This window comes from Anthonomus grandis, chromosome 9 (genome assembly GCF_022605725.1).
Source record: "Anthonomus grandis grandis chromosome 9, icAntGran1.3, whole genome shotgun sequence".
In the NCBI taxonomy this organism is placed as follows: Eukaryota; Metazoa; Arthropoda; class Insecta; order Coleoptera; family Curculionidae; genus Anthonomus; species Anthonomus grandis.
The window spans coordinates 16,876,549-16,890,899 of record NC_065554.1 but is presented as its reverse complement, the minus strand read 5'-3'; the positions used below and the strand labels follow the sequence as shown (position 1 = coordinate 16,890,899).

General features: G+C 32.6%; 1 protein-coding gene across 2 annotated transcripts; it reads left to right on the top strand.

The window, feature by feature from the left end:
• Positions 1–4,336: 4,336 nt before the first annotated feature.
• Positions 4,337–13,231, top strand: LOC126740628 (germ cell nuclear acidic protein). 2 transcript variants are annotated; one of them, XM_050446733.1, is made up of 8 exons: positions 4,337–4,542; positions 4,602–5,036; positions 5,799–6,390; positions 6,514–6,950; positions 10,019–10,248; positions 10,517–10,653; positions 10,874–10,981; positions 12,811–13,231. In XM_050446733.1, the coding sequence occupies exons 1-8, from the start codon at positions 4,464–4,466 to the stop codon at positions 13,070–13,072; spliced, it is 2,280 nt and encodes a 759-aa protein (XP_050302690.1). In that variant the 5' UTR covers positions 4,337–4,463; the 3' UTR covers positions 13,073–13,231. The 2 variants fall into 2 exon arrangements, 1 of the variants encoding a protein (XP_050302690.1); XR_007661960.1 differs by lacking the exon at positions 12,811–13,231 and having other exon boundaries at positions 10,019–10,258.
• Positions 13,232–14,351: the final 1,120 nt, after the last annotated feature.

Below are 14,351 nucleotides of genomic sequence, written 5' to 3'. Positions count from 1 at the left end.
TGGTCGAGCTAGAGGTCTTTTTCAAAAATGATAATAATAGTGTCTTTATTTATGATAAAGAAATAAATTTTACGTTAGTAATTATTCTATTGATGGCGACGTTCATATTAGATATATGCTTTTTTACGCAACCGTCTTAAATAATAATATTAAACCTAAATAATAATAAAAATTATACTGTTTCCTTGAACAGACAAAAGAAAAATCGTACAGCTTACGTTCTAAGTGATAAAACATCGTTTAATCATTTTTTCTTATAAATATCTGACTACCCCTAAGTAATTTGATTTTGGTGGGAATAGCATTAAATATTATTACGGTATTGTTTAAAAATAATTTCTGTAATGAGGCAGTGTAGTGTCTAGAAATAAGAGAGCCAGATGCTGTGAGACAATTACTGATATTTTCACGTTTAATTAACTATTAGAAATGAAAGAAGGTAAGCTAGACTCATATTTAATTTAAGAACAAGACAAGCCATATGTAATTTAAAACGCTCATCCAGATTCAACCAGTGAGAATCACGCAAACTATTTGATACATGATCAAATTTTCGCAGTCCATATGCAAATCTTATATACGCTAATTCTGTATCCTTTGCAGGAAAATCCTATTTTCTTACCTTAATACCAATCGTAAAGGACATTGCAATATGAAATAGTGGACAACAAGTGAATCAAAATTAATGAAAATAAGTCATCTTCAAGAATTCCTAAGGTACGACAAAAATCAGTAAATTTTAGTTGTCATTCAAAACCAATCTTTCTGCAAAAAAAATTGGAATTTTTACCCATTAGTAATATTTTTAAGACCAAGGATGACCGAAACTATTTTAGTTACCCTTTGACTTCTGTTTTTGCTTTATTCAAAAGTAGGGAGTGGGTTCTGGAAATATTTAAAATGTTTTTAAGGTCATCATTCATTTTCTGCGCCAGATTAGCAACTGAAAGAATAAATTTGGGAATCATCGGCATATGACTGATACTTTGAATATTTTAAATAGTTATGAAAGTCTACCCTAAGGAATGCCTCCTGAATTCGTCAAATAACTTGAATCTTTACCCCTGTATATCGCCCTCTGTTTGCGATTTAACAAACAACTTAAAAAAAATTCGGCAGCTTCCTTAGACAACCCAAAATAAGAATGTTTTCCACACAAAAGACTATGATTCAGAATACCAAAGACTTTGCTGAAATCCGGTAGTACTAAAGAAGTATTCAATACTCTGTCAAGATCTGTAAAAATATCATGAGTGACTTTCAGCTAGGCTGTTGTGCTGTGGACATAATAAAAGTCACTGATGTGTATGAAACCAGACTGTGTAAGAGTATTATTTTGTGGAAGAAAATTAGAAAGTTGAGAAGCAACAATTCTTTCCAGAACCTTTGACATGGGAAGCAAACTTACAGGTCTAAGTTGCAGTATCCTTTTTGGGTATCGGAATTACATTTTGCCATTTTCCAGATATCTGAATATATGATTTAGTTGTAACACATCATCATCATCATCTTTGCACTGATACTTCCGGTCTAGCAGCGAATCTCTTGCGGGTCTTTTGATTGATCCTTTCGTTGAGATTAGGCGCCATCTTTTTATAATTCTGGGTCGCATCTAGGTGCTTGGACTTTTGACTTGCTCGGAGAATAGGAACCGACTGGTCGGGATAGGTTTGCATGTATTTATGAGGTCTGGGTGTGATGGTATTGGACGCGAGCCTGTGGAGCAGACCACGCCCCCTCAGATTGCGGAACTTTTGGCTAGCGAGAAAAGGTCGGGCGGAGGTGTGAACGTAACCGGTCCTTTACGGTGCTTTTTGATGATAAATTAGGTTTTTGCCGGTTGGATTGGGTTTTGTATGAGGTTTATTTTTGTGTGGTTATTAAGGATGGGAATTGGGATTTGGACATGTTAGGAAGGAAACGAACGGACACTGCGAGAACCTAGACCTCGACTCCCAGCAATAGTTTGATCGCCGGGTTGGAGTTTAATTTCTCCAGTTTTGCCATTAAGTTATCGATTTTTTTTCCAGGATCCCGTCGGCCAAACTTAAGAGATCTAGGAGATTTGTGTTTTTAACTGATAGCTCGGGCCGTTTCATGTACGATGATGTATTGCCATTCTTTGGCTCCGCCCTCCTGTTATTAGAGTCCGAGTCGGTCGTTCTCAAGGTCTCAGCGAAGCTTTTTTTTTGGTTGTTTGTGTTTTTTATATTTGGGTTTTTTGGGCAGCGCCATTAGCTCGCCGGATGGTCACCGCCGCAATTGCAACACTCAGCCGGGGTTGCTCTATTTTTTACACATTCTGAATAGAAATGTTTGCCCTTGCACTTGTGGCAACGCGGCTTTGCGTTGCAATTACTCAGTAAATGACCATATTCCTGGCAGCGATGACACTGCCCAATTTGCTTCCTGTTTGCAATAGTCTGAGTCCTTAAGCGCTCAACGCGGACCCTAATCTTTAAAATGTTATCAATTTCAAACAAATTCTCCTGTTCTTTGGGGACGAGGAATCTGATGAGGTCTGTGGGCTGGTTTTAAGCCAGCCCAGTTCCTCCGGCTCAAACCCCATCGCTCTCAGCTCCTCCTCGACCTCTTCTAGCTTGAAGTTTTTTGGTCAAGTCCTCTCAATATCACGTTCAGTTTCCTGTCCTCCTCAAGGAAGAAGGAATGGAATTCCATTCCCTCCTCCTTGAGAAGTCCTGTTAGTGCCCGGTGGTCGTTAGGAGTTTTGGGAAAGAGCGCTAATCCCAATCTGTCTTTCTGGACTTTTACGATGTTTATTTTTTTTTCACAAAATAACTTGTATTTTGCGGCCCAGTTTTTTGTGTCTCTTAACACTACTTTTGGGACTTTGTTAATATTTGTGATGGAATCAGTGCTCGTGAAAGGTCGTTTAAGGGCATGTACAGTGGATTTTTTTTTAATTTTGGCGTAGGATTTTCGGTGGAGTTTTGGATGGGATCTGACACTGACGATGTTGAGGGGACTGGCTCCCTGTTTGTTGTTATTTCAGGGTGAACCATTTCCGAGGCCGGCTCGCCTCTGTCTTGTGAGGGCGGAGACAGGCTCGCGTCTTCCCTGGTTCTTTTATTTTTACGTTCCTTTTGATTATCATCACTAGCCAGACCCCCCTGTGCCGTCAGTTTCTCTTTGAGTTCGGAATTTTTGATGGTAAGGGTTTCGTTTTGAGTCAACACCTCCCCGAGTTTGCATTTCAAGTCCGAGATCTGCCCATTGAGAGATTGGTTTTCAGAGATTAACTTATTTATCTTTTGTTCAAACAATTGTACTCTCTCGATGATCTGAGAGAAGAGATCTAAGTTTAATCTCATACATTTCGTTTGCGTTTCTCTCAATTTGCAAATCTCGTTCCCGAATTTTCTCCTCGAGTTTGCGTACGCTTTCCTCGCTTTGCCTAATTTCCGCACTCTGGGGTGGCGCTTTGCCAGCTCCCAGATCGGGGTTTGGAGTGATTTTGCTAGTCTGGGATCAGTACGGGATTTAATATGGGGTTTAAGGAACTTAGAGGAGTCGTCCGAAGTCTTACCCCGCTCTCTCTCTTGTCTGCTTGTCGTTCTCTTGTAGTCTTCGCTTTTGGTGGATCTATCCGTTGAGTATTCAATGGATGACTTTTAAACTGACGTGCTCTTATGGCAATCAATGAATGAATGAATGAAACAATAATGAATAATGAATGAAAAACAATAATGTTGTAATACATAAAGTAATAATAGACGTAAAACGTTCCATCAATTCTGGAAAGACAAATGCAAGCATTTTCAGATTAATATTGTCTACACCTATAGTATTACTTACTAAGTGGACCGAAAACTTTGACGCCTGTAGATACTTAATATGTCCCCATCTTTCTCAGAACTCAAAGAAGGTACTCTAAATGTATTATTTATAAATAAATTATTAAAATCATCTGCAGAAGTTCCAAACCTGTATCACTCTCAGATTGACTTACATTTAAGTACTTTAGATGTTTCCAGAACGTTTTAGAATAATTTCTTAGATTCATATCAACTCTATTTTTTCTCGAATATAAAACACTTACTATAATATTTAACATTAAACCATTATAGAGACATCAATGACCTATCAAGATTACTCCGAATTAGTTCGCGGCCTCTTGAACTATGTTTTACAATTCTCAAAAATATTAAAGCAGTTTTGCCGGCATTTTATAAATTTTATAAATTCGAATCCAATCAATAGGGACATTTTCGGCAATTCACCAGCTTTAAAATTAGGCCACAGGGATTTCCTATTCTATAGCATTCTTCATGGTCATGTCAAAAAATTTGCCTGTCAGAAATGTCAGAATCATCAATCGGAATTTTACTGTTTTTTTTTTTTAATTTTGAGACTAATAAATAGTTTAAATTTTTAAAATATATCTTACATTTACAATATTTCGAGATTAAATATTAAACCCTTGGAATTTTAAGGAAAACAAAATGGAAGAATCATTTGAGTTGCTCAGCTCCATGTCCCCAAAAGTTAAGGGTAAACAGAAAACTTTGAAAATAAAAAAAGGTAAGTTTATACGTTAATAGCATAGAGATTATTTAAAAAATAGCAATAATACTTTTTAGTCTCGAGATTAGCTCTGAAAAAACACTTTAGACGCTCAGCAGCATTTGACGAATCATTAAATATGAGAAACCAGGACTTAAGTATTGTAGAAGTTAATACTGAAAGCTCAGAAAGTATTCACAGTTCAAACTCTCTCAGCAAACCAGATATTATTATTGACTCAACAGATTCAGAGGACTCAGAGCCACCTATTTTACATAAAACTGACAAATTTCCTTTATCACAAGGAAGTACCGGTAAAAAAAATGAAATTATTGAGCAGTGGTTACAAGATGTAGATGGTGACAAAAAGTCTGAAACGTTTTTCAGTCAAGTCTCAACAATATATGGGGAGGAGCAGTCCAATTTAGATAATGATAAAATAGCTGCTTGTTCTAGTTTTAATGACTATTTAACTCACAGGTTTGATGAGTTATTTATTGACAAAAAAAATGGTAAGGATTTAAAATAATTTTTTTTTAATTTTGCGACTTGATTATGATACATGCTGCTGGTCTGCAGAATTTTAAGTCCTGGTGTGATTTTAAAGGACAAGAAAAGAAAAAGGTCATTTGAAAATGTAAGGATCACTACAGATAATACCAAAAATCCAATTATATACAAAATTGCTTTAAAACATATTATGTTTATATTGTGGCACAATAGGGAGGATTTTTGAGGGTTGAAATTCTTAAAAGTCCAATAATATTGTGATTTCAATTTGGTGAGTCAAACTCCATAGTATTTTTGTTGTAGAAAAAAGCAATTCTCTATGTAGTGAATATAGGATAAAAACTGTGAATCTGAATTTTAGGCTACATATTTTTCTATAATATTTACAGTAGTGGCCAACTAGTTAGTGGAAAATTAAATAAGAAAATTCACTTTTTTTACCATTTATTGTACTATTTTCTCCCAGATTTGGAGAAGATTGGTTGGGAATGTTATTCTTCTGTAATCCTAAGTTACACGAATATTTTGGGCAAATGGTAGCATATTGTTTCTATATGCAAAAAGTTAGTTTGCTGGCAATGACTGTATTATTTTTTCTCTCAAAATTCAAAAATCACCAACCTAAAAATGATTAAAGTATTGTTTCAAACTGGCTAATAAAAAAATTTTATTAATATTTATAGGTTTTATACAATTTTTTGTTTAGTTTTGTATAGCCTCCATAACCTATTTGGCATGAAATGAACTGAATTTCATTTTTTTAGATGATAAAGTTAGTGTAATTGATGAAACTTTCTATGAGAATTCATCCAACTTAAAAACAGGAACACAAGACAAAAAAGGCATAGATTTATCTGATAGTTCTTTTAATCTAAGATTTAGTGAAGATTCCACTAGTAAGACTGATTCAAAAGTACAAACACCCAAGAAAAAAGACTCCATGGACAAGAAAAGTCTCTCAGATGATTCCTTTAGTTTAGAATTAGATGTAAGCCTAAAATCTAGAATAAAAAAACAGAATATTTCAAAAAATACTCTTTTGAAAGAAAAAAATAATAATAAGGACTATCACCACAGTAAAACTGATAGTTTAAAAAGTGCTATAATAATGATTGAAGATAGTCCTGTTACCCCAATCAAAAGTAATGCCTTTATTACTACCAGAAAAAAGAACTTTACTCCAAAAGTAGATAACACTCCAACCAATCAAAATATTCAAGAAGTTGCTTCTCTCCTTGATTCTTTATATGGAAAAAAATGGAGAGAGAAAGAGGATAAAGTACTTCTTCCAATGTCTGAGCCCAAAAAAAGGAATCCAAGAAAAATCCAAAATATTCAGGAACCAAAAACTGAAAGGTTAGTATTTTTTTTTAATTTAACTAGCAAATGAAATTTTACAAATTTCTATTATACCTGTGTTATGCATAAATAACCTTACTTGTATTTTTGATGAGTCCATATAAAAAGTATTTATTTTAGAGCAAAAAAACCAATTAAAAAAACTAATTTACCAGCTACAAAAAAATTGAATTTTGATCAACTGAAGACACCTATTCAGTCTCCTTGGATACAAAAACTGAAGGGCCTCATCGATTCTGATTCCGATGGATTTGAAAACCGCGATTCTCCATTGAATAATGTAAAAACCAAATTAAATTTTGATGATAATGAAAGTAAAAGCAATGTACCAAAAAAGAAACCAGGGAACAGTATGACAAATAAGGAAAACTATCCTTTAAAAATTTCTGAAAAAATAAAACAAATAGGAAGAATCAAAAGTAAAAGTTCCTCAAGTAGCGATGAAGATGTGTCAACGGATGATGAATATGATAGGCAAATTGAATTTTTGGAAGTTAAGAGAAAAAGTATGATGCCACAGAAACCAACAAAGTATTCTTTTCTGGAGTCATTATCAGGTAGGAATTTTTTTATTATACTTTATAATTGTTTTATCTGTAAGAGTTAACCTAAGTGGCACAAACCATGATCTACATTTATTTTTAATTAAAATATATTTATTTTGTCAATATACAGATGTAACAGAACCGTCAAATATGCAAATAAATTACAAATACAATAATATAATATACAAAAAATAGAAATGCTTTAGAACACTAATACTTTCAGTAAAACAATATTTGACTTTCTTTTAAAGGCTGTTGAATTATAAAATTCAACATAAAACCATTTAGAATATTATAAGGTAAAAACACCTTAGATATCTGTTTATCATCATTTCTTTACTGACTAGATTATTGAGTTTTTTTGCAGTATCAAACTACTGTAGATACATTTCATGTATTTGGTGCATATTATTAGTGTATGCAAGTTTTGTTAAGTAGTAAATTTAAAATTATAAATTTAAATGTAATCATTTTAAATAATTTTAAATTTAAATGTAAGATCACTATTTGCATTTACTCCCAAATTTTCAGCTTTCTACTTCATTTAAATATTTCCTTTATTTATATAATTGTTGGAATTGAATTGGAATTTTACCTAAGCATCTATAAAGCGTCATAGAGTTATAGTACTTCCTGTCAATCAAAAAAAAATTAGGGTTATTTTGGGAATGGCACTAAATGCCATATCAAGCTAAATGCAAGCTATTGAACATTCTTGCTTTTTCAGCTACCTATATATTTGAATCATATTTGTGTTCAAACATTCCCATTTGTTCACTCATTTATGACTTAATCATGAGCAGAATGAGAAGCTATAATTTAAATGTCCCAAGACATAAACTGTCTTTGACAAAAAGAAGTTCCTTGTATACCTGCATGAATTTTTTTAATAAACTTTCAAACTTCATGCATTCAAGCATGAAAGACATACCAAAACCTTTAAAACAAAACTTTTTTAACACTTTGTTAATATTGAGCATTATACAGTGTCTAAGTACAGGCCTGTTTAGCCCCTATGTAGCATGTTGGTTTGGGCACCGAACATAAACTAGAATAGAAGGATCACTCTAAGCGCCGCCCAAAATGTTGCCTTTCTCACTCGCTTTCTGATGCTACTCTTTTTTGCTGCCCGGTGGCGACTGCGTTATACAGGGGCGTCTTCAATATTAGAACTATAATAGCGTTGTGCGGAAATTTTGTACTTTAAAAATGCCGGCGATAAGTTGCGTAGATGGCTGCAGGAGTAAAAGGGAATTTACATTTTTAAAAAATAAAAATGGATTAGTTTACAGAAAAAAATACACGCTTTTCTTCAGTATTTCTTAAATATCTCGGAAAATTGAGATCCTACAAAAAAATTCAAAAAGTGTCAGCGATTTAGAGTACATATTTTTTTTAAATCGTGATTTTAATCTAAAAAAATGCAAAATTTTTGGTAATATTCTGTTATTAGTGGTGGTTTTTAATAGTGAAAGCTATCCGATTTATTATTAGTTGCATTGCAATCATTTGAATGATATAAATTTTAGCCACTTATACCGTCTAACCATACTTAAAACTGCATTTTTTTCGTCATTAAGGGTGGTTTTTAAGGGTTTAAGTTTCAAAATATTGATGTGTACTATAATCCCCAATGTAAAACTATATTTATTTTGAATATTTATATGAATTCTAGGTTGTAAAACACCTATTTTCGTTTTATTTGAATTTTAGTGGTTTGTCTTTTGCTTTTTAAATAGGGGATATTTAAAAAGCAAATAATTAGGCATTTAATAAGTTTTTTTTATTTAACTGCCTTTTTATATTTCACTCTTACCGAGTTCCATATGCTGAGTGTTGTTATCACATTATTATGTAAATTTTATTAAATATTTAAAAAATGGGTATATTAACGAAGTTATTCTTAATTAAGTGTATGTAATATTAGGTAGGTAGTTTCTTGGTCAGTTAAGAAAAGAGCATGAAAGGAACGTAAAGCTAAGATTTAATTGTGTACATTCTAATAAACTTAATTTTAAAGCTATCTACCAAGTGTTTTTCTTACAGTTATTTGTTCAAAAGAGATACTTAATAATATTCTTTCAATTTCATTTTAACAATAATACAAAGTGCCTTTAATTTCAAAAAATTCCATATATTACACGCTGCCCGCCGCTATGTACGAAAATATTCCTTATTAAAACTGTTTCAAACACCCCCCATATCGTAAAGGATTGCCGTCGAAACTAAATAATCATTTACGACCGCGTAAAAAAAGTCGGCACTGTTTAGAAGTCCCTACTTCAAACGGCCGCAACAGAGTGAACCTACTGTCTTGTTCTTTATACTGTGGTTTGGGGTAATTTTGTTTGTTTAAATTGGGTGATGAATTAATGCGATATAAGTATTTTCTGAAGTATTTTACTGGTATTTTTATTGAATTAAATTTGTTAATATAATTCTATTTCTATTAAATTTGTTTTAAATGTTATATAATGTTGTATGTTATAGATAGACAGACAAAATATAGTTTATCTATTCTATTTCAGCTTAGTCTTAATAAGTATTTTATTTTTTTTTTCTGTATTGGACGTTATTTCCTTCAATTATGTACCAACAAGTTTTTGAATGAAAATTACTACTACTAATACATGAGGGTACTTAGATATTTCATGCTAAGTACTTTCCATCAATTCATAGGCTCCCAAGTTTACCAACCAAACTTCTATGAGACACTGTAAAAGGCCTTAAAAGGTCGGTATATACACTTTCACTTGTGAAATTTTTTAATAAGTATGGTAATGTAATAAAGTCCTGGAAAATTAACATTGAAACATTTCATCAGTTGTTGATTTGAAAATATGTTCAGATTTGCCGGAATTAAAAATTAGGAGAATCACAAATTCCATACTTTAGGAAAAATCGTACTGAGGATGTCTGAAAACTTGTACATAAGGAACCGGATAGCGTATGTGTGAGCAATTCATCACCAAAAAACCCTGGGACTTTCCTATTAGGAACCTCTATTTACTATTACTTAACAACTAGAATAAAATATCCTAAATAAAACTTCTACTACTGAATTTTATTATCATTTTCAGGTTGTGTGCCACTAGATAAATGTGACTTCTCAGCCCGAATTTTTCGCAGTCAGTTTAAACAAAACAAAATAGAATTGTGCAATAGATTATTTAAATTGTATAATGAGAACATTTTTAAAAATGCGTTGCCAGAAGATACCGAGTTGGAGTGGAACGATAAGCTAAGAAAAACTGCCGGTCTTTGCTACTGCAAGAAGATTACGAGGAGAACTGGTGTAGTGGAAAGGAAAGTTAGTGCATGTAATTATTTTTCGGCAAATTTGAATTTAAAAATGGAAATATCAGATCTAGTAACTTCTGCCAAGTTACGGCTATATTTAAAAATTAGGACCTTCTTTATTAATAAAATGAATTTCTATGTAATCTATGAATGCAAGATTTAATCTCACTTTAAGGTATCAAATGGTTCCTACTTGCATTGAAACAGAACGATTTGCTTTACTACTTAAAGTTAATATTTTACAATTATGTGCTAAAATGCCTTTTTTTATTTATAAGGTAAGAATAGCTCTTTCGACAAAAGTCTTAGATTCAGCAGATAGAGTAAGGGACACTCTGATTCACGAAATGTGTCACGCCGCAACGTGGATCGTCAATGAAGTTCAAGATGGACATGGACCCTTTTGGAAAAGCTGGTGCGTAGTCAAGTTTTTAAATTTGTATGGAAGTGAAACATATACTATTATTTTTATAACGATTATACTAATTTTATAACGATTATATCACTTTACTGGAGTTTATTATTTTCATTTTCAATGTTCAAAACAAATCAGATTAAGATGTCATTTTATTTGAAGATCTTTAGTCTGAATACGTTATATGATTTAACATAGGGAATAATTTGTATTTTTCTAGGGCTTTTAAAGCAATGCAAACGTTTCCGGAATTGCCTCCGATTAGCCGATGTCACTCCTATGCAATCAATAGTAAATATACGTATAAATGCACCGACTGCGGGTACAGGTGAGTTTTCATCAATAATGATCCCCGTTTCCATTGAGCATTTAGATCCGTTAAAAACACTTGGGATCAGCCTTTCTTTCGGATCCAATCTTGTACAGTAGAAAGGAGAATTAGCAATTTAGAATTGAAATCAGAGTAATATTAACAGCTGAGGAGCAAGAAAAACAGATTTGCCCAAAGGTTATTAAAAAAAGGAAGAAGTAGAGGAATGTAATAAAATTTTTCCTTGTTGGCCTTTGCAATCAAACAGATGAACATATAGTCAACAAAGCATATTTTTTTCTAAAATTATGCGTTGCTTCTTAAAGGCTTATGGGTTGTAAAAGGATTTCTCAAGCAGCTATATTAAACTACTTTTTGTTATTCTACCACTTCCAATCCCCTACCGGAGACTTATTTTTTCGCCGTAGTTGTAGGAGTAAGATTAAATTTTAAGTCGCAGATTTGTTTTTGATTTTTCTGTTTTTTTACAATTTGTGTATTGTTTGTTTATCCATGTTCTGAAATAAAAACTTTAGAGTCAAATAAAATTAAGAATTCTGGAGATAAAATCGTCTGACTGTTCAACAATAATTTTATTTCTTTGATAATAACTTTTGATAATAAAATATCAGAAATGTAATAGGTATAATTTTATCTAAAGAAAACCACAGCCAAATTAAATCGTTAAAATCCGGGATTCTAACTTGGTATATTTCATATTTATGAAGTGATATTTTGTGGGTGCATTGGTGCACTTGTTAAAGAAAACTATTTGTTTCTATCCAACGTTTTGCTAACAAACCGAAAAGTCCACAATGTTTTGAGAAATATATTGATTTGTATTTTATAGAGTGATGTCCATATTTTCGGCTTTTGTTTATAAGTTGAAGGTAAAAAAAAATACTATTTGACTATTAGGAATATTGGAATTTTCGGATGCATTACGCAATAGAATTTTATTCACTAATTTAGGGTTGAAGTTATATATAACGGCTATTCGTCTAACAATAGACAACTCCCTCTCTCTACCTTTAGCCGACATCGGAATCTCCAAAGCTCTATTCACATAGCTATATAAGGCGGCTATCCTATGTGAAAAGAGGTGGAATAACTCACTATGATTGATTAAACAAAATTTCTTTAATTTCACCGATGATGATATTTGTAATTTAAAAAAAATTTGGAAATTTTAAAGAAATGTATGTTTGTCGTCTCTTAGCCATAGTATGTATGACAATTTCTGGTTTGACTAATGTAGGTACCTTAGTTCTTTTATAATAATAAGTGAGCGTGTCTACTAAACCTAACTTTGTAACAGATCTTGTGATATTAATTCGCACAACGATAGTTTTATAATTGTTACTACTTGTCATGTAATTGAGTATATTTCTGAGGTAGACTTCTCTTATTCTCAGGGTCTTTCTTTTCACAAATAAACTCTAAAGAAGGGAATCTTTTTGGTTTTTCGTATAAAACCTAATACATATTACTTTCATTCATATTTTTGGGTTATTATTAACTTAGCACCACCCCAGATTCTTATACCATAATTATTGAAGTGCCATGAATTCTCGTAATTGATAGAATTTATAAATCGTTTTTCTTATCTCTCTACTTTTATAGTCACCATGCAATTTTAATTTAAAGTTCCTGTCAATATAAACCCCCAGGTACTTTACTACTACTAGTAAAGTAACAGACATTGGACTTTACCAGTAGTAGTGAAGTTCAAAATAATATTTGACAAAATTACAATTTTAATTTTAAACTGTTTTTATTGTCGAAAATTCATCTAATATCCAATTGTTTTTTTTTCACAATTTCACTTCCAGTATTTGCTATTTTAGTTTTGGTCGCCACTCAAAATCACTTGACATCAAGACCAAACGGTGCGGTCACTGCTTCGGCAAATTTGAAATATTACTCAACAAGTCCACCAAACAGGGCAGAAAAGCTGTTCCGGCAACGCCAAAGAAAGAGCCCACGGGGTTTGCGCTTTTCGTGAAAGAAAATTATGCACGGTATAAGGAACCGTCAAAAAAACACGCAGACGTTATGAAAGTCCTAGGACAGAAATTTGCGGAGCTTAAGGTGAAGAATGGCAGTTAAAACGAGTAAAAATTGTTAATTCTCGAGTGTTCTGCATGTGTTCATTTCATTTGTAAGTTCAAAATACAATTTTATTTATGACGATTTCATTCTTGTAAATAACTTGGATTTTTTGTATTTTGTACAAAAAAATACTAAATATAATTAAGTTTTACTTAACATGGGCGTTTTAACTTGTTTTAGCATTTTTAGCTTGTTAATTTTTGTTATTTTTTCTTTGACCTGTATAATAATTCTTCATTTAGAATTAAATGTCGGTTTATTTGGTCTTTGAGCTAGAAAGGTATTAATTCTTAAAGCCTTTTTTATGTGTGTGATAAATAATCCAATCTATCAAGTATCATTTCAAAAACTCTAAAGTCCGGAATAACAGAGCGAAATCAACCAAAGGATAACCAACACGTAATTGATATGGTTAAAACCAAATAACAATCGCTTGATAAAGATTTATAACCAGTACCGTTTGAAAACGCCTAATGGCTGTCAAAAAATTAATAGCGAAATCTATTGGGGTAAAAATGTAGCACAGCTACAGAACCAGGGCAAAACTTACAAACCATTGGTGTAATTAGTGCAGATTATAGATAACAAAACAGTGGCACTTTTTGCCCTGAGTGCACCCAGCCTTCCGCACGAGCTCTAGGAGAGGTCGTGCGGCTCTAGTTTCTATCCCGTATGTAGAAAACATGGCCGTGATTATTTAGGGAAGTTGATAAATAATTGCATATAAGCAAAACTAAATTTTAAGGGAAGGTAACGTAAAACTTAACCCAACTAACAATAGCCAATTTTTCTCTACAAGGCTAAATCCAAAAACTCTTGGCAATGCAGCAGTGCGGTTTTTTACTTGAACCGAACCAGTGTCGGTGCCGCCCTAGTGCCACAATTTTTTTCCAATAGAATTCGCTATCAGCTTGAGAAGTTTTTTCAAACGAACCATATATATACAAGCGGTTTTGGTTATATATACAGGGTGACGCATTGAAAATGAAAACGAAACAGAGGTTATTACGAAAAGGCCGCGTTAGCTTCTTTAAAAAGCGCTCGGACTAGTCGATTTTATTTACGAAGGGTACACTTAAGAATTAAAAAAATCCCAAATACCATATAACCTAATATACAAACTCCAAAGAGAGTGGTACAAACACTAAACTCTTGAATAGAAAGTGGGGTCAAGTAATATGGCGTTGAATAAAAATCACATTACATCTTACCTTAACGCGAGTGTTTTGAATACGGAAAACAGAAGACTGACTGTTCCACACTCATACGTTTTAAT